General features: G+C 36.0%; 1 protein-coding gene across 1 annotated transcript in view; it reads right to left on the bottom strand.

Annotated features, from left to right (window-relative positions):
• gpc1a (glypican 1a) overlaps positions 1–21,139 on the bottom strand; it is an 87,822-nt gene extending 66,683 nt beyond the window's left edge. Inside the window, exon 1 of the mRNA XM_006637749.3 lies at positions 20,295–21,139. Coding sequence (XP_006637812.1) covers positions 20,295–20,448 — 154 coding nt within the window. The 5' untranslated portion in view covers positions 20,449–21,139. The remainder of the gene's footprint in view (positions 1–20,294) is intronic.
• Between the last annotated feature and the right edge of the window lie 461 nt (positions 21,140–21,600).

Genomic DNA, 21,600 nt, shown 5'->3' with positions numbered 1-21,600 from the left:
TTTGCGGATAATATGGCCTTGTTGGGTCGAGGCTGCAGAGTCATACAGGCATAAAGATTAACTTTCACTTCAACTTGGAAGTGGAAAACCCAGGCTGAGGCTAAATAACGTGTTCAGGATGCTGGATTGGAGTCATTAGCACCACTGTTTGGAATCTTTATCTAGACATAAAGAGGACATCAGATTGTGCTTTGATGCAAACACATTTGATAAGATCAATACATTAAGATTTAGCTAATTAAACTGTTTCACAATGATCGATCACAAATTGTTTCACAATTTCACGATTACCTTCACTTCTCACTTCTTAAAAATCAAGTGGATTGCTGGCAGGATTTAATTCCAAGAATCATCATAAACTACTTGGCTATATTTCATTAAAAAAAACAGGTTGTGTTATATCAAGGAGCTTCTGTTACAGCGGAACCTTGCCTTTATGTCAGTATTATTTTTTTTTCTTCCTTTATTTTCTTCTCAGTTTAGCGGAGATGGAGCAGTGGAGCTTCTATTTAATTTGGCATAAAAATAAGTCCAATGAATTTGGAGTGGGAAAAGCAGATTTCTAAAGAGGCTTAAATTCCATCATTTCTGATGCTACTGTGCTTCTCTAGTGAATTAGTAGAAATGATTAATGGGAGGCAACCATTGTGTTTTTTAAGGAGGGAAGGGGAACCTTGAACTGCACCTTTGCTGTCAGCCTTCTATCTCTCTCCACATATCATCTCCACTCACCCAGTCTCCATAATAGCTTGACTGACGTGCTACTTTCTCCAGTGCCGCTGATGGCAATGAGTACTCCAGTGAGCCTGCCACTCTCTAAGAGCGTTCATCAGAGCTCGTTTCTCACAAGTCAGGAAGAAGCGGTCAAGCAGTTCTATCTGTAGTTGTTCTTGAGAGTGCTGTCTGAGAGCACCACTGCCATGGTCAGGGTCTATTACTTTAATAGTCATTCTCATAGATGCTTAAGATTTCAACTGTTTCTTTTTATTCTTGGTCTATAAGCTATTGTGTGTCTCTGCGTGGTTTGCAGTGGTTTCTGTTGTTCTTTCAGCTCAGAACTTGATGTACCAAAACAGATATCATTTGCTGCTGAATACACTTTAAATACAGGTCATAAAATCTAATCTGCCAATACCCTGCTGCCAAACAAAAGAATCATATTTGCATACTTGAGATCTCTGATAAGAAACAAAATGTTATTAAGTTATGTGAAGCTGTAAATCTGCCAATGAGATGAAATATTACATCTCTGGGATGATGTGACTGCGAAAACTGTGATGCATATTTTGGAAATAAAAAATGAGCTCAGAAGTATGACAAAGTACAACTTGTACAACATGTTAAAAATAGTTGGCTGTTTTGATCAAGCAAAATTTTCACGGTAGCAAATCAATTAATCACTTTAAAATCCACATTTGAAGAAACGACCAAAACCAACAACTTTGTTCTAAAACCTCAGAAAGAGTCGGCAAGCATTTACTCTAAATTAAATGATGAAGATGAATGAATCAATGTCATCTCAATTCCAGTTCATTTTATGCGACAAATTCATGCAATGCGAGATGCATTCCAACTACATTTTATCACAGGTGATCTGCAAGTCCGCCAAAACGCATTTGGTTCATGAAACTTGCTCTGTCGCCAGGACCCAACTAATTTAAAAACTGCTTTCCATCTTGTTTTTCCTACAGCAGATTTGACTGAAATTCTTTAGCTCATTTTCCCTGTATAACCCTGTCTCTTAAGAATTAGTTACAATACGAACAAAAACTGCATTGTAACAGTTTCATGTAGTAAAAAATGATCTAGCCACTTTTGCAAAAAAGCTTTGTTCCATTTTTCCCCACACTCATTTGTTTTCTTTTGATGATAGCATCACCTCTTCTGGCTCTTCTGCTTCCCATTGGAAATATTACCGGTACTTTATACCTCTTTGAAATACAGCAAGTGTTGGCAATTTTAGGCTGAAGCAACAACTAATTTTTTACACTAAGCAATAAATAAAACAAATTCAGCTGGTGCAAAACCTTAAAGCAAGTAAGCTCTATTTCATGCTAATGTTGACAATGGCTTTATTTTTCTCTCTTCTGGACAGATCGTGTTATACAGACACATTTAAAGGCCAACCAGATAGGGAGAGTACAGAAAAAGAAAAGGAAGAAAAAAAGAAATGAACAATGGGGGGCAAAGTGCTGTCTGATACAAGAGCAAAATTCTGTCCAAAAGGAGAGGTGCTTGTGACATGAAAAATTTAGAGCAATCAGCTTTTAACACAACCTGCAGTCCAAAATCTTTGTGCACACCAAGCCAGTAAACCAAGCTAAAAATAAAAAAAATACATAGAAAAATTGTAATGCTGAGGAATTCTCCATCGGCCCCTGTCTCCCTCTCTGGAACATAGCAGTTTGTTTAAGTGGTGTAAAATATTCATGAGCATGGCTAGAGAAGGGAGGGGGCATGAGAGGAAGAGACAGAAAGAGAGACAGAGACACAGTATCCAGTATCCTAGCTGAGCAGTCTGAGAAAAACCTCACTATCCTTTTTTCTTTCATTAGCCCAATTTTACCATCTTTTTTCCAAGAGAGACACAATATCTGTGCTGCTATTTTAGAAATGGAGTATTAAGAAATACTTTCCAGGCACTTACTTCAAACTAGAGTACACTTATGTCCTGTTTCCGTTTTAAAAGCAAAATCATTTAAAAGCATTCTAATGTTAGACATGTGATTACAAAGCTACTGTATATACAGTATATATACTTCTGACAGAACACCATGCAATGCAAGAGATAACCCTGAAATGCAAGGAAAAACAGACTTTCAATATACAGTATAAATAAAAGGTACAGTATATGACTTGTGTGAGATCATCATAGGACTCTAGAACAAAGTTGGGCATATCTAAGTACCACTAGTGTTGGAAAGATCAATCATATTAGTAATCTATTAGACATACAGTATTAGTCATAAAGATAACTCATCTTTAGAAATTTAAACGTATAACAAAACAGAAGGAAAAACATTAGGAAAGTGAAGTTCTTTTGAAAGTGGGCTTCAGTTACATTTTGTAGTTTTGTATTTCCATAATGTGAATTATGAATAAGACCTGATTTTTATTCTTTTGTAGTTGCAACCATTAGCCCTTTAGTCCAAAAAGGGATGTTTAGCTACAGTTTTTGATTTAATACAATTGTGTTTCCCCGAAGGCTCTCTTCTTAATACATAGACCAATTTCTATGAAAACTAGAATAGCTTTGAAACAATACAGCAAGCCTGAAACCTTTGTTTTAAATGCTATTCTATTTTTCATTACAAAAGAACAGAAAACCCTAAAAAAAATACATACACTTTGTTTGGAGACAGAAGTATTGTCTTAAACCTAAATATCATTCACAAAGCGTGTAAAAAACAGCAAAATTTCTGTAAATATGGTAGTATTGTATGTTCCCACTTTAAAGAAAGTACACGTCAAACTTCTCTTTTGCTCCTCAACAAAAAAAGTATTGCAAAAATTGTATTTATTCAGGGTAAAATAATCCTAGCTCTTACTTTTCAATGCTTTACAATGCATGCCTAGGCAAGACTTTTCTTTAACATCTATTATTTTGTTATATAAATATAAAGCTTTGATGTTGATTTGTTTGCGTTGTAGAAAATGAAATGCAAACTACAGTCTCAAGAAAAAAAAACAGCAGACACTGCAAAACACACAGAAAGGCACAGACCACATTTCAAAACTTAAATTGGTTTTGAAAAGATGACAAAACAAATCTACTTCTTCATTTTTTATTTTTCAGATCCTAAAATTAGGAATCAAATGAATATGATGATAAGCACTTGTACAAAGACATTATTTATGAGGTACACATTAAAAGAAAACTGCTAAAGGTTCTCAGTTTATGATTGAAAACAGTGACTGGATAAATGCTGACAATCTGGTACAAAGGCTGTCTACTTAGTCAAAAGACACTTGATCAATTTAGGACAAACTCAGACAAATCTACTGTACACATTCCAGGAATGCTCAAGGACTAGAGTACAGGATATGCACTCTACTGTTCTTTCAGTTGCCAGTGTTATTACAGTATATGAGGATCTATTTGTTTTCATAATAAAGTAGAAAAGATGCTATTGCAAATGTTTTATCACTTAAATGTTTTAATTGATTTCTAGGATTTACATCACCTCTCCTTCTTGAACATGCAGCTAAGTGTTTTTAACAGACAAATAAGAGTCTGACGAAAAAGTATGCTAAAAATCAACATAAAAAATAAAGTATAAATTATTATTAAAGCAAAGAAGATTACATATCGCAGGGAAAAGATTACATTCAGGCCATCGTGATCTTATTAGAAGTAGACTAATCTAATATGTAATATTAATAATCTAATATTTCTTGACCTCAGATTGGCAGGAAACAAGTGATCTTGAACTAAAAAGTAATACTTTGAGATACAGAGCTCTTTGATTCCAACCTCAATCCAAAATTACAATCGTCTATAAACTGTAATAAGAGTTTCATCATTTAAATATATTTTATTAATCACCTTTCACATTCTGGTTTCCCTAACTGATAGCACTTTTCTATTTGAAGTGAACATTTTATTATTATTAATACTGTATGGACATATCCGTAACTTGAGATGTGTTATGATAAACAATATAAAATCTCAATTGCAGTAGGCAGCAGGTACTTTCTTAAACAAGGTATAGTATTTGGGTTTAAGGTTTTTAGGATGGCGGGCATGCTCACGTTCAGTGGCTCTGATAAGACGCCTGAATCACTATTTTTCTTTCCCTGATCACACTACCTGGGCTGCCAGGGGCTGGAGAAAGTTAACCTTGTAATCATCTTCTACTGTAAGATCCTAGGGATTTCACCTGCCAGATCATTACTAGAAATAACTGGCCTCTGGAGGGAAAACACTCTGTTTACAAGTAGCAACCTTCTGGATCAAGCTGGCTTTTGCTATTGCCACCTCCTCCCAGTGAGGGCCCTTTGGTTAAGTCAAGCGAGCATGAGAAAAACCTGTGTGCCTGTGTGGGAATTCTCTATTACCTGGAACGTTGGGGCACTGTACAGTACAGTAGACTTGGAGCAAAGCAACAGGTGCAGGCATTATGGGAGGTCCTTGCCCCAACTTTGTTCCCCAGAACCCATGGATAATGACCTGGCATGCATCATCACCTGACCAGCTGGAAGAAGATCATTGGTCAGGTGACAAGTTAAAAACCAGCAAGTATAGTATTACTTTATTTGAAGTTCACCACTACGGAACGAAAACCACCCAGAGAGTATGAACACATTTCCATACCAAAACACCACCCATATTTTTAAAAGGATTTGGCGCATCTTAATTTTACAAAGACTGATAATTAATATAATGGAAGAACTAACATTGTTTTTTAAGCAAACTCTTTTATCTACCATTCCTCCATCTTGTGAAACAGACCACGTTGTGAACACAACTTCCTTTCAAATAGCTGATATTTTCATATATTCTCAATTGCTCAGCTTCAAAGCTGTAGTCAGAGTGTTCTATTTTTTTTGTACTTTGTAGCTTACTTGTCATTATAATGTTGTGGAGTTCCACATTCCCTATTGCATTTTCTGCACTGGGGACAACAGATAAACCACTAGATGATGTGATTAGTTTGTATTTGTGGCCCATATGGACAAAGATTAAATCTTTAATGGCAGGTCAGTGAGGATGTATGGAGGTAAATACTTCACCCTTTAATAATAAAAAAAGACTTGTGGCTGAGCTTTGGTCTTTCCAAGATATTTTATCACTACATGCTGATGTATAATGTGTCACACCCGAAGAAGGTTCCACAGCCGAAATGTTGTGTTTCCTTTCTTCTCTTTTCAACATGGAATATACCTTTCCTTGTTGCTTTGGTGCCTACGCATGCTGACGCAGCTACTGTACCCACCTGAACTACGAGAGTAGCTCAGACAGGTACTGAGGTGCCAAGCCATGCAGAGCCTTGAAGGTGAGCATCAGGAATTTGAAATCGACATGAAACCTTTAGTCAATTGGGTTGATTATATAAGTTCTTTTCAGGATTAAAATTGTTTCCCCTCAAGTCCCTTTCATGATCATCTCTATCTGACAGAAATGTCATGCTCCGACAGGTTATTTTAACTGAATTTCCGTATGCTTGCACAGTCAGTTTTTATGAACACATTACAAAAAGGACTTCGTATGATCTTAAAATCACAGTGCTTGATTTAAAATTCTACATTTTCCAGCCTGTCATTTTTACTGGTCTTTTCACTCACCCTGCTTAGAGTAGGATAATGAAGGGTCAATGTAAATGCCTACAACCCTTTCATTGGCCACTTCCTATGCCAGGTGTCACTGTGTTCCTTATGGTGGGTCTGGTAAAACTAACAGCACAATGAAAGAGTCTGCTCTTCACTGAATTGTAAGGCGCTCTGTCAACCTCTCTCACTTCACTGTTTTCCCTCTGCAGAGACCAAAACAAAAGAAAAACACTGCCACAGCTAGAGAGGCTTTACTAATAGGGTTCCATTAGTAACATTTTATGTTTGTATTTGTTAGTAAACTTCTATAAACCATCTGTCAACATATGACTAATGTTCTAAACAGAAAAGAATTACTAAATAACTCTTTCATATCCTTTGGTTTGTTGTATGGCTCAGGATATTGTTAGTTTTTTGTTATTAACATCCAATTGACAGGTGGGGCCTGTTAGTAATACAGTACAATGATAACATTCTATTAATTCTTTACAAACATATTGCACATGTACAGTAAATGCCATTTGGAACCCCTCGTATGAAATTATAGGAAATAATGTGTATACCAAAATGAAATATTTACAGTAAACTAAATGGTGAGGAAGCAGGTGCACAGGACCTACTGTATATATACACACATCATGGTTTGGGATAAGATTTCACTTTTAATCCTACAGTAATCCTGGTCTCATTGAGGCCTGTCTCCACTGTAAACTGACCCAGCAGAAGTTAACAGTATTGGAGGCCTACAAGTAGATCAGACATTCTTAACAGCATGATGTTTACACAGGGATTAAGAGTGCAGACAACTACAGTGTAATCACAGTTTGCTGTGAATGACACTATGAACTGTCTCTTCTGGGATTGTCTGAAATCAACTCATGCAAACAAGAATGGGTCAATACGGTCTGTTTTCACTATCATTTGACTCGCACAGAAGCTAGGACACAAATGTCTGTGAAGAGAAAGTATATTAGCACTGAAACTAGGAAAACTGAACTCAAAGAGATGTGGGTGCTCAAACAAATTAGACATGAGGTGGAACGGTGGAATGTGACATGAAGGGGAACTTCAAGAAGAAGCTGGTAAATTTCTGGGATTAGCAAGTTACTGCCAATCAAACTAATTGCATATTCCTTTCCATTGCACCACTTCCTGTGTTTACAGTATGCTATTCTAATGTGACTCATGAGAAATTACAGCTTTTTTATTTACTAGGTGGTATTATTTCACAGTTTACCAAACAACTAGTTCCCAGAAATGCATTTTATATCACCTCAGCAAGTTGAAACCTATCCCAGAAACCTTGGGCACAAGGCTCAACTGACAGCAAATGACCAATTCTCCACTGGATGGGACACCACTGCATTGAGGGGCTCAAGAGAAAGGGGGACTTTAGAACAGTCAGCATGTCTTTGAATGTTGGGAGGAAATGAGAGCACCTGACAAAAACCTACATGGATTATCATGAAAGCTACGCACACAGACAGATACCTGACAGTACTGAGCCCAAGAAATGGGAGCTGTGAGGCGGCTGCACATACAGGCAAGCAACCATGCCACCCAATTTTATATCAGGAACATCAGTATTACAGAACTACAGTTGCAGCTCCCTTCCATCACCCATTAAGAAACGCAAACAGCTGCATTCAGAACATGCAGGTAAAGTGAATAAATAAGAATGAATGAGCATGAAGACTCTCAAGTGATGATCTTTTCAAACCATGGCCAAAGCTGAAGACCCAAAGCAATCAATGGAAGCAAAGATAGTAGTTAGTACGTATATTATTATATGGCCATTATACTGGCATTTTTAAAATTCAAAATAATCATAATTTTGCTGTGCATTTTTTCTGTGAGAGGCATTACAAACACAACAAATGCTTTCATTAAATTCTGATTTGTTGCATCTTTAATGCCTCTTACCAAATTTTAAGAAACTGCCTAGTATCATTATTTAGATATCCATCTCATACAAAGGCATCTAGAGTAAATTCACTTGATCTTAAAATGACTGCATGATTTCTTTGACTGATAATCTGTTTTTACAGATTAAATTTGAAAGACAATGACGATTCATCGGTATTTTAGTATACCTTTAATATACCTTGTGTCATAATGCTCCAGTTTTAGTAGGTACAGTATGTTAATGTTCTAATCAAGTGTAATCAGATTTTCTGACTCGCAGAGTTATCACTCACTGCAGCACTCATTGTATTTATAGGCAATGAGACAGTGTTCACCCCATAGCTGCCATTAATTAAACTAATTTCCAATTGCAATTCTTTGCAAGCTGATTCATCTGTAATTGCTCTGAAACCTCAATTAATATTGAGGAGAAAGAGAATTGCTGCCAATAGTCCACGTAAATTATTCAATACACTAAATTTCCAAAAATCTAAATGTCAGACATGCTATTGACTAGCAATGTATTAATTGAACAGCAACTTCCCTGAGTCCTAAGTTACCAATGTTCAAGCTCCAACCTGCACATAAGAGACTTGAATGAAAAAGCTCCTGTTAAACTGTGCCTCATTTATATTACTTGTTCTTTGAATATCAAACAAGGAATACATTCTGAAGCCCGCAGATTCAGATGTTGGTAGTGCGTGACTTTGCAATTGCCATCACATAAACACAGAAAAAAAACATTACTACAAAATATAACATTAAGGGTATTTGTAGAAAAATGTACCAAAGAGAAGAATATATATATATACTGTAACTGCCATTTTTCTGGTATTTCCATTTATAACCTGTCTGTTCTTAACACTACTGTATACAATACCACAAACCACCTTTAGTCCACCAAAACCATCTTTTGAAAGCCCTTTTTTAAAATGGCCACAGTTCAGGTCAGCTAACTGTGCCAGTAAATGTAGATCACCAGAATGTTCCAAAGCATCATGAGCAAAGTGGTTTCCACCTGAACCCTCAACAACAACTACTGTATGTCGCACTCACAAATGAGTGCTGCTGGGAACTGTGCGTAGCACTGTGGTCTATCCAGACACAACAAAGAACACACTATATACAATATGTTGAAACAAAGAATTGCAAATTCTATGAAGTGATTTTATCTGTCAAAAGGGCTTTTTCTTCTTATAATTATCAGTTACATTATGACGCATCTCAAATTTCTCTGTATATTCAATTCAATAGTCTTATGTCCTGTCATTTTATAATGTCTAGAAAAATGTGAAGTAAGAAGACATATATGATCATTATATGCCGGTTGCTGTACACTCACAAACTGCACACAAAAATGGACATTGACAGAATTAAAAAATGGACAGGTCAGAATTTAAAAATAAACCAGAATAAATGTAATTTGACAAAGTATGAGATCAAGTCATGTAAGAGGAAATAGGGAAACATAATGACAAATAAAAAACTTCAGTTATCAACTAAGTAATAATTGAAAGAATACTATTTCTTATCTTTGATTAAGTTGAAAACATCTTGATAGCAATATTTTCAAATAGTCAATGCCTACACCATCCACAGGAAACACAGCAGATTCATATAGAACATATAGAAATGATTACCAGACATTTATTTATGTCTGTAAAGTAATTTTCCAAACTCTAAGCCATGTGTTAACAGCTTATTGGATGAATCATTAAAAAAAAAACATAATTAAAAAACCTTTTGATAATTTCTGGTTTAACACATTATGATTTTTGCAAACCTACAGTACTTCTAAAATCTCAATTAAAAGTAGTTTTGTTTCTTAAATTATATGACAAATCAATTACAGTTAAATTAATTCATACTTATTTGCCATTACTTCTCTTATTATTGATGTTAGACATGTAGTATCGTTCTTAAATTAAAGGTCCATTCAACAGATATTTTATTATTAATTTAACTGGGCTTTATTGTTTATCCTCTATAAGCCTTTATAATCTTCAAGGTACTGTATGTAGACTGCAATATTTTGAAATTTACAAAAACAACAACGTACTGTACCACTATCTCTTATCTCCTGTGATTTGTATATTTTTTCAAAGATATCGGTCACATTCCATTTTTTTTAAACTGAGGTACAGCCATAACATCTGACATCAAAGTTCCTCAGTCTTGACACAGAATGTATTGAAGGGATGTGCCTAGAACAAGGGCAATATCTTCCAGACATGAGCTCTTTCAAAATAAGCTAAACTCTGTCTCTGCCCCTAAGAACCTTAACACTGTCATGTCTGAGAAAAGACACTGATCTGCCTCTAAGACAACATGACTGTTCTTTCTAAGAAAATGAGAACAGAGTCTAACCTATTATAAATTCAGGTTTTGTAAAAAAAAACAGGATCAATAAAAAGGAAAAGCAAACAGATGACAATGGAATTATAATAATAAACCCATAACGGCACAACTTTTTATGTACGAGGTGTTCCAGGGAAACCAGAATATATTGCCGAGGATATTAGGAACGGTCCTACTTGAGCCAGCACTGTCAGAAGAATTCAAGCAAAATTGTTTGAAGGGCTTTAAGAAAAAGATGTGCTGAATGCCAGTGATTATGAGTCAAAGCAATTCTCCTCATTTTGTGAGAATGAAGTTCACAGGAAAAAAGACACCATGTCCCATCTTACCTCAACCTGTAAATTACAATAACAATTGCCTTTGGGATCAGGTACAAACCTATTCTATCATCCTGTCACCAGCCCCACAGCACCTATGAACCATTCATTGATTGATCAAATCACACTGTAAATCCAATTAACTTCATATGAAGCCTGAGTTGATCTATGGCCCTGGCACAGAGACACCCCTTCTCTCTCCCACTGTTTTTTTAAACCCAACCTTTTGAATGCACAGAAAAGACCAGGTATCAGAATCCGATTTTTGCAGCTGATCAATGTACTGTATGACACAGGTGCAGAACAATGACATTTCTGATTAAAAAAAACATCTTATACTGTAAATGAAGAAAAGCCTAAATGGTCAAAATACACCAGGAAAAACATTTCAGAGCATCTCTGTGCACCTCAATTGGATTAAAAAAAGAAAGACGGGTTCAACATACGTTAAAGCATAGCTGACGTAAATCTCTTGAAATGATTTCATCTTGTTTGCTGTCCCTTGAGGCAAAAAATAAACTTGTGCGTCATTTGTACTGTACCTTAATACCAGTTAAACAGAAATTTCAAGTTATCACTTCTTTTAAAATGTTAAGAGGCACATTTTAAAATATACTCTAAATATAGAACATGCGTGAAAGAATAGATGTAGATGTGATTTAATGTTCGGAGAATTTACATTTGCTTCTTGTTTTCTATCTGCGCCTTGCCTTATCAACTTGGGTACATGTGCATAACTACAAATAAAGGCTCATGCAAAACCATGAATGGAGAGGATTTCATAAAAGAAACTGCATTTCCATTTTTATGCAGACATACAACACCAATAACTGGGAGGGAAAAGAAAAAAAATCACAACAGTATAATCTAATACATTTCAGGCTATGTACTGTACCTATTTATGACTCAGACCCTTTTGCTGCCAAAATGGCACATGTGAGGCAAGTTATTTTTTAGGCTATATACTGTAGGTTTAAGTTCAAAAGTATTCTTATAAAGTAATGAGCAGGCTGTAGCCCTCTGGGGATAAAACTGTCTAAAATAAGTTTCATTTTGTCAGCAAAACATACAAACTCAATCTTTTAGATCACAAGCAGAAAAGAAAACTGTCAGAATTATGGCCCAGGCCCATCTCTTGAGGAACCTTTCCACAGTTCTGTCACACCACTGCTTTAACCGATTGTGTTTTTACCTCAGTGTCACATACAGTAAAAAGCACATGGAAAAAGAACACATGGTCACACAGCGATGCCACCCTGGAGTTATAAGTGATGCCACGCCTTAATGAATATTGAGTTCTGAGGGGTGTGCATGTTGAGCTGGAGCATGCTTTTAAAACACATCAAACAATCTGTGGTCTGCTTTATGTTCTCTGCATATGAGCATGGTATGTTAAAGGCACTGAGATGAGTGACTTCAACAATTTGGACGAGACAAATACATATGAAAAAATCATACAGCAACACTGATACTTGAGCCCTGCAGAGTTAATTTCTGATAGATTAGAAAGTACGCTTATTTAGAGAAAGCACTAACTGTAAGCAAGCCTCTTACCTGTCGAAGAGTCTTCTGTTTACAAAAATCAGTGTTGGCTAATCACTGGTGAGGCAACCTGGTATATAAAAAAGCACCCAGCAGGGCTACTTTTCTGGTAACATAAGGTGTATAATTAGTTTAACTGGTAGAAGGACTCAGGTGCTTCTAAAAGGGGAGGGGGTACATTTTTAATTATACCTTATAAAGCCAGTGTGCTCTGTCAAGCAATTAGGTGTTATTGAACAGATATTCAGATAGAAACAAAAGACCCCAGTCAATAGTAGTTCAACTTCTTAACTGTGTCATAGTTATCCTTTCCAGGGTCAGGGCTACTTACTGCATTGGAGGGTTGTTGTTACTTATTGTGATTAGATTGTTTATCAATAAGGCAGGAAGTAATAGAAGACAATGAGGAATTGTTTTACCTGTTTGCCAAAATGTCAGACTGAGCAAAAGCTCCATACATTCCTGAAAGTTCTCTTTTCTACAAAGCGTTCTTTCACCATTGTGTGCATAGTCACTTTATTAATCCCAAATAGATGCTATTAGCCTCTACATACCAGACATATGTAGGGTCATAGGGTCCTAAAGTGATGATGTGTTACAAAAAAATTCTTACATCTTAAAACTTTTTTTCTAAATAATGTAATTTCACTACTTTTAAACATAGTGCACTATGCTTAATTCAGAAAATTATTTTTTGTAACTTGGTCCAAATAACTTGAATGGCAAGTCAACTGAGACCAAAATCCCATAAATAGTGCCAACCAGTTGGCAGAGCACCACAGGGCTATGGTTGGAATCAGTTGGCCAGGGCTCTCTCACCTCTCAGCACAACACTGTATAAGTTAACAGGAAACTGCAGGGCTGCAATGATGTTACTGAACTCACTCTACTGTCATTCACTGTGCTTGCAACAGGTCTTGTCAGAGAGACAAATTTTAAAACAACGGACAGCGTTGGTATATAATAAAGAAATGTATTTGGAGGTTAGCGCTCCCCTGTTGGAACATCACCTGAGTGTATTTTCCTTGCCACATTAACTCTGTGTTAATGTGATAACTCACCATCGTCAGTGCACATTATTTACTATACATTCCATATATACTGTGCATACTTTATATTCTACTGCAGTCAAACTCCAGAATCCAAACGTTATCAATGGCAGTATATAACAGTCATCAATAGATGGTGGTTAAATTTAGTGTCCATTCCTGATAAATCGCAGCACTCATCTGTTTGTAGTGTTATTGAGGCCACGTTTTTCAAAACAAATTCTTGCTAGTGCATGTAAGAGTAGGGTCTACCTGAGCTACTGTATAATGATAGAATATTATATTTCTGAACCATAAAGACTTGCTTCTCATGTCTTATGAAGGGCATACAGAAGATACCTACAGACAATAAGCGGTGGCATATTGCCCTGCTATTATTTTAAAATGAGTTATATCAAATGTTTAATGATAATGTTGCTTTGGGTAAAACAAAAAACGTACAGTCAGGAAGACAAAAGCACATAGTGCTTTTATGTCTTCCTTTAAAAACCAGAAATCTCTCCTCAATTTGAAACGTATTGCGCCAAAGGATAAATAAAATATGATGTCAGGCTTCAATATTTTATGAGGACCATTTAAAGGTTTGCAGGACATGTATGTTTTCATTGCTTCAATTTGATTGACTATAATAAGCCTTTTCTTAAAATAAGTCATCATAATCTCCTTTTCAGTGCAGTCAACTAGCTTTCAATAATGCAAATTAACAATGCTTTCAGTTGGCATTGGCTAATAAGATTTTTTTTATTACAACAGTAGCAGCATCAGAGTCTAAAAAATGCCATCTATTAAGCTTCGGTCTGGAGGCTACAAGAAACGATCTCCAGAGAATTTATTAGTAGAAACTCTAATATATGGAGTACTTATAAGAAGAAAAACAGAGAAAGAGAATGACATTGACAACTTACGACATTTTCTTTTAATTTTTAATGCTTAATAGATTAGGGGTTTTGAGTATGTGGGGGCTTCAAGGAGACCTTCGTTGGCACTGATTCTAGTGGCTGATTAAAATGTTTAACAAATTCGATTAAGCATCCTGAATTATTAATGCATCACAGTTTCCTCATTCTTCCCATCATCAAGTGATAATAATAACAAAACGCTTATTCCCGAAATGTCTATTGTATGTAGTATTCACACATTAGGTAAGTTTTATGTTTCACATTGTTCTATGTCCTCTTTTACTGTACTTCAATGCTCCTTGGTTTAAGGAGTTTATTGCTGAATGTTATGGTTCATAAATTTTAGTCTCCTTATTTATGTTTACCATAAATAATACTACACACTGACAAAAGTAATGAGCTTAGATAAATACTTTGGAGTATTGTCTTGAATCTAGAAAAAGAAGAAAAAATAGAAATAGGGATTGATGTTCAAAGAGATTCTTCAAATCAGGTGACTAACCTAATGATGGGATATATGCTCTTTGTCTATGTACAGTAGGTGCTGGGCATGTAATGGTAATGACTGAGTGTGACTATCACACTGAGCAATTCACAGTTACTGTTAAACACTACACAGAAAACATGCACAGTACAGTGAAGTGAAAATCTGTTCAGTGCTACCAGTCTGTGAAATTCAAGCTCCTATACAGTACAGTATACTATGTATGCATTCTGTACAGTGCATACTGAGGATGAATTGTGGCATTTACCTTTCTTATATGTACAAGATAGTAACTATTTGTCTTTGCTAACATGCCTTTTTTACCTAGCAACAGTATGAAAGAATAAATTGCAGGCACATTATTTAATCTTTTGATGCTAATTTTATAACCACAGGATGTTTAGCTAAATTTCACACCTTCTATCTGCATACATCCTTTTCACCAAGCAAAAGGTGAATTTCATTTCATAAGAATAAAGTGGCCAATTACAAAGAATTTGTAGAGAAACACAACTCCTAATATGGAAATTTAGAATGAGCTAGAACTACAGAACTTGCTGTATAAAAACCACTGCCTGTGACTGTCATCAGAGGCTTCTCTCATATCTGTATAATTATATCATCTCCATGTGAATGAATAAAGGACTCTGCTGAAACACATCTAACCTGAGCAATGAGTTTTCTTCGACAATAGGCATCTCCAAACAGTCTGGCTCAATAAGAATTAGCATTATCATCCATTAAAACAGACTAAGAATCAATGTCTACTCCAAACAGGTTAAGAATATACTGTATTTAAGAGCAGATATACTGGCTCTGTTTAAGACCTGATGATGACTGCAATCATGTATGGTGATTCTTTACAAAGGCACTCCAATGGCTTTGCCAGAGTTCAAAACAGGTAATGGCCAGATGTTACCCATGGAGAATGACCCTCTGTAAACATAATCAGTGATTTTGATCAAATATTATCAGTGATCAGTGAATCTAGGGTAGCGGTTCATGATCATACAGGGCCAACATGAATACATCACTTGCACAAAGCGCCTCCAATCCTCCCAATCATTAAGGGCACAGGCAACTGGCTATTGGTCACAACAGGGTGTAGAGAGGCATCCTGAATATCTTCACTGAAAGAAACCTTTTCAGTGTTAAAAGACTCTGATGAGACTACGCCACCCATACAGTAAATAATGGTTTTACATCACATTAGGGCATCACACCGATTACAAGTCTTTCCTCAGAGCGACTGCAAATTATGTGCAGTGTTTTGCATTATGTGGCAAATTAAATACACAAACAAACTTCTTGATCAAATATCAAAATGACAAACTGGAGATCTTTGTTCTTGCAAGTGCTGTGGTGGACCTAAATATTGTATTTAAAACAGTACTTTGATTAATGTACTTACACTTTAGAAAGGCTGTTCTATGACAGCTTTTTTAAGATATCACTGATAAGGCAGTGAAAGCTGCTTCTTCTGTGAAAAGCTTGCATGGATGCTGCACATTGGTGGTGGTGGAGGGGATCCCTATTACCTGTAAAGCGTTTTGAGTGGAGTGTCCAGAAAAGCGCTATATAAGTATAAGCAATTATTATTAATTATTATTATTATTATAGTGAAAAATGGCTGAAACATGTATTGGCTGTATTGATAAAAGGGTTGATCTTTATTATCTCTTTCTCCATCAAACCTCTATCAAATCAAGAAATCTGCATGTTCTATGTGAAAATGTTCCATTCCCTTTGTGAATTTTGGTATGTTGTTTTAAACATAAACTGTTAAAAACAATAAGATTTTTGTCAAAGTGCACGCTTTGTTTCTAATTTACACTAAATATGTGATGAAATCTCAAGACTCTAATGACAAAAATAACCAAAAGATAAAAATGCTCTTTTTGGAGGTTAAATTAGGCAAGGGTAAAGAAACCATTGCCAGGTTACAGTACATGAGGGCTGGGTTTAAGCAATTAACACATTTGTCAGCTCTCCATGAATTTTTAAAAATGTATATGTTAAATATAAAATACAATGGAACTGCTATTAGTAAAACAGTTATATTTAAGTACAGATCAGAAAATTGTTTAGAGAAAATCCATATTAGCCTCTAAAGAGAAACTTTTTTTATTAATGAACCACTAAAATACTCCTAATAAGAAGAAATTAAAATGAAAAAATATCCCTCTTATTAAAAACTGCATTTTTCTTTCCTTGCACCTTATACATAAGCTTTTTATACAATCTGAATCGTGACAGCAGACAAAAAAAAAAGATTTGCTTAACAGCACAGTACTTCATCCATACATCACCCTCTCAATGATGCCAAGTACAATTTTACTAGTTCACTTCATAGTATCATTGGATAATTAGTACAGTAAGAAGGTTTGTAGTGCACCTCCTAATGACTAAACCCTAAGTGCCTAAATTAACCTATGAGTTCATGATGGTTATAAAGTGAACCAAAACATGTCAAAGCAGCAATTCTTGCGCTTTGTAATTTTTTTGTGGGCACTGTGGACAGTGTACAGTATGATGGAATATTGAATATTGAATATACAATATAATATACTAAGTTGGTATCAGTGCAGTAAGCTTAAGAGTGTTTAAGACATCTTTCAACCTTTGTAATTCTCATTTATCACCACATATTCTATTAAACTGATTCGGATGACTTAGCAATGAGCTGAACGTGTACAGTAACATAAATTTCTGATTCCTCGTCAATTTTTCCAACCTTGTACACTGCGCATGCTCGATTTTCCCCTTACAGATTCCCAGAGGGCATCAAAATTGCGTCCAAAGTGTGGAAGAGAAGCAGGTGTTTTATTTTTAGAACATAATACTGCATCCATCCAGTTTCAGTCCGCTTTTCCTCGAGAGGGTTGCGGAGCACTGCACTTTGTTTCAGTTAAAGTACTACAGTGGCAGGCATATTTTATATGAAAATTTTAAAAATCCAGAAGTCTTTATCTTTTACTGTGAAACCCAGTGTTTTGTAGTTTCACCTGCGTAATGTTTTTTTTTTCTCGACAACTCAGTGAAGTTAAATACAGTGTAAGATTAGAACGCCCCCGCAGTTAGGAATTGAACATTAACGGAATTAAGTACATGTAAACAAATTGGTCAAATACTGTACACAGATTTACAGACATAAACATTCTTAGGTCTTACTGGCACGCAGATATTGTTCAGGACAATGACTCGCTGGAGTCAAGGCATAGCATACAGTACTGTATGAGACTTCCCAAAATGCCAAAAGGCCATCTCGACGGAAGATTCGGACCAATCGAAGAAATCTTTTTTTTAACACAGGGATACCCTTGATCCTAGAAGGTAAAGTCGTCATATATAGTTTATATCAAAGCATTAATGCTTTTTTGGACGTTTATGGTCACTTACAGTAAAATACAGAGAAACACGAAGAAGACTGCAATCAATTCTACAGTAGGGTACCAGATACAAGCAACCACATAAAGACTTGGAAAACAGTGTATCATAGTAAATATATAGGAGGATGATTTATTAATAATGGATGAACACTATCATACACTGGTGATTTTATCATTTTTCTGTGTGACTTCCAAAATATAGAAATGTGTACACACTCATACAGTAAGTGTACAATATCTCACAGTTCGTCGTGCCTGTATAAACAATACAAATATACAGAAATAGCATCGAAGTCCATTTTGCGTTACAGAGGCCTAAACATTCTAAACATTTGAATTACTTGCCTTAACTTTACTATCGGCTTTACAAAAAGTCGAAAAACTGTGCCAGTTGATTACGCGTGCAAGACGTTGCAGCATTAATACCATGCACATACAGAAAAAGACACAAATATGCTACCCTAATCCGTTCAATAGCTAAGGTAGAAAAAAATGAAAGATCAACAGCTGTCATGTGTTGCCACAACGTTCCACTTGCTAAATAGGACATTTTGACAGAGGATTATCAGGCATCAAATTCTGTTGCATTTAATATCTAAAGAACATTTTGACAGGAGGACAACATCCATTATATTATTATATCTTCCTTCCTACAACTCCTATAATAGTCTTGATTTAACAAAGACAGGACATTCTGGTGGAAGATTCAAACCAAACAACTATTGCTACAGTACTCTATTGCATAAATAGCTTAAGCAGTATTTTTGGTGAACGAAAGTATATGATTTAATACAAGCATTCTGTGTTTTAACCAAATATTAATAGTTATTTGTAATTATATTATCCTCAAAATAAAGTTACATTGTTTTCCGCACTATAAGACTAAAACATGTTCCAGTTAAAAAGCACGTCTTTCAGAACTACCGTACTCTGTTCCAAGATACATTTCTTGAATGTTTATATTCCGAGACTGCAGGTCGTAACATCTGAGTGGGTGGCTAAATTTGACATTACACTGGTATTAATAATAGACTAGCAAAAGGTCATTGCAAACAGGCGTTTATGAAGAGGTCTGGTGTGAAGCTTTAGGCGAAAAAAAACGCAACTGCTAAATGACTAACTTAAGACTTCAGATAATGTAAACGTGCAACGTTTTTCAGCACGCAATTCGAGTTATTGAGCCAGCGAGACCCGAGCTTAGATTCTTTCTCAGTAAGATACAGTCCACCTTGAATGCTTCATATTGTTGCAAATATTCAACACAAGGTCTTCCAGGGGAGCAAGACCAAGCCTGGCGTTTTCATCTTCCAACTAAGCGTGAGAATGTAAATAAAATACTTTAAATTTGTGCATAAATCATAACTGCTTTCTTTAAAGGATACAATCTGTATTCCGCAGTATATTCATGATTTGTACTAGTCCTCCTGTTTTAAGGAATGTTTTCAGTCGAAAGGGTAATTACATAGAATAAAGCAAATCTTTTACTTCAAAAGCTTTCGATCTTAAGAGTTTTAAGTGTGGTATAAACTTCAAAGAAAAAAAAACAGCACATCTTTCGGATCAATGGCACTTTGGAGCTACAGTAGTTATGACTCCAGTTTGTTTATAAGCGATTTAGATTCATATCCCCGCCTGATTTCTTTAGCATATATATATATTCAAAAAAACTGCTCAATATATATGGGTGGCGCCACGCGTCTCGATTATTTATACATCCTTTCCGAAACACCAAATGTAGTCAACAAATATCCAGTACGAATGGGACGAAAGTAGAGATAGATACAGTATTCTGTTTAGCAACTAAAGGCTATTGCATTGAATTCGTAACTCTTCAGTACATGCTTTCCTTTTAATAGCGGGAAAGGAATAGTTACTTCATAAGGTTAGATACTGTATATACAGTATGTACTGTATTCTTCTTTGAACTGTCGTGGGAAATCATTAAATGAGTGTACAAAACACGATCGCCATGCACGCACAAGTTACAGCTAGTCTTACACTATATGATTGATGCTCAGGCGACGTGTTATAAGAGGAATCTCAGTAAATGTACTCTATAGTAGCGTGAGCGTAGATCTTACCCGATATTTCAGTCTGGGGGACTCCGACCAAGTGAAAGCCCTTGCCGCTGTAAAACTGTCGGACATCCGAACAACTCCGGGCTTTACCGCTTGTGTTTTCCCCGACAATCGGAGTGGCGAGAAAGCAAAAGAAGAAACTCAGTCGCAAATCCATTTTCTAGGCAGACGAAGAATCCAGCACAGGGAAAATGTCTAATCCAAAAACCAAGTGAATTCAAATCACCAAAGTCCTACACTAGCTCAGGTATCCACCTGACTTCTCCACTAGTCTGCTATCTTTCTAACACGCTTCAGCTGTGCTTGCGAGACGCCGGCGGATGCTTAGACCGGTCTTATGATTTTTTTTAAAGCTTGAAATAAATGTTTAAATCCAATAATATTCCGCAATATTTGATTCTGCTTTTCCTGCTGAGACTAAGGTAGTTTTATTTCTGTTTTTTTGTTCTTAGAAAAGGGAAGATCTGAACCTTAATTTCTGTTACAGTTCCTTTTTAGTATTTTTCATTTTTGTGTGGGGGAACAAAAATCATCACTGGAACAAAAAAAAGGAAAACACTTCATTTGCAAAAAAAAAATAATCAAAGCATTATCCGAGCCTTAACCAATGTAAAAAAAAAATAGAAAACTAAACAGGCAATTATGTTGACATTACAAAAAAAAAGCGCAGGACTCAGCGTTTTGCGGTGAAACCATGTGAATGCGAGAATGAGATGTTTTGCTGTAGTTAGAATCCTCCAGCTGACTTTATAGCGGTGATGCTTTCCCAGTGCAGCCCCATCGATGACTGAAAGAAACTGGGGAAAGCACCATAGGCAGGGCATAGAGTCCGTTTCTCTCTCTAAGCGTCTGCAGCAGATCTTACCCACAGGATGTTGCATCAAACTACAGCCTCGACCAATGGCGAGAGGTAAGATTTTTTTCGTCCTCTTTCAGTCTCTCCTTCTTATGTATCCCTTGCCTTGGCTCTTTCAGTTCAGCTTGTCTTCACAACCGCTGATTGATTCAGTGGAACCCCTCGGTTTTTCATTTTTAACTGTGCTGGGCGAACACAAATCATTGCTTTCAAACAAGACGATATTTAACTCTGGCCGGAACATACAGGATTGAGCAAAGCAGGCAGCTACGGTGTGAGAAACATGAATGTTTGAGAGGTGCGCACTCATCGCTCACCGTGCTTATAATGCTAAATATTCGTTTATTTTAAAAGGTTAATCCGCGATGAAGAATTGGTTTCATTTCTTAGGATGTCGGGTCTTGTCATTTAGTGGAATAAATAAGGTATTCCTTTTACATACATAAAATATAC

This window comes from Lepisosteus oculatus, chromosome 13 (assembly GCF_040954835.1).
Source record: "Lepisosteus oculatus isolate fLepOcu1 chromosome 13, fLepOcu1.hap2, whole genome shotgun sequence".
Lineage (NCBI taxonomy): Eukaryota > Metazoa > Chordata > Actinopteri > Semionotiformes > Lepisosteidae > Lepisosteus > Lepisosteus oculatus.
This window is presented reverse-complemented; position numbering and strand designations above follow the sequence as displayed.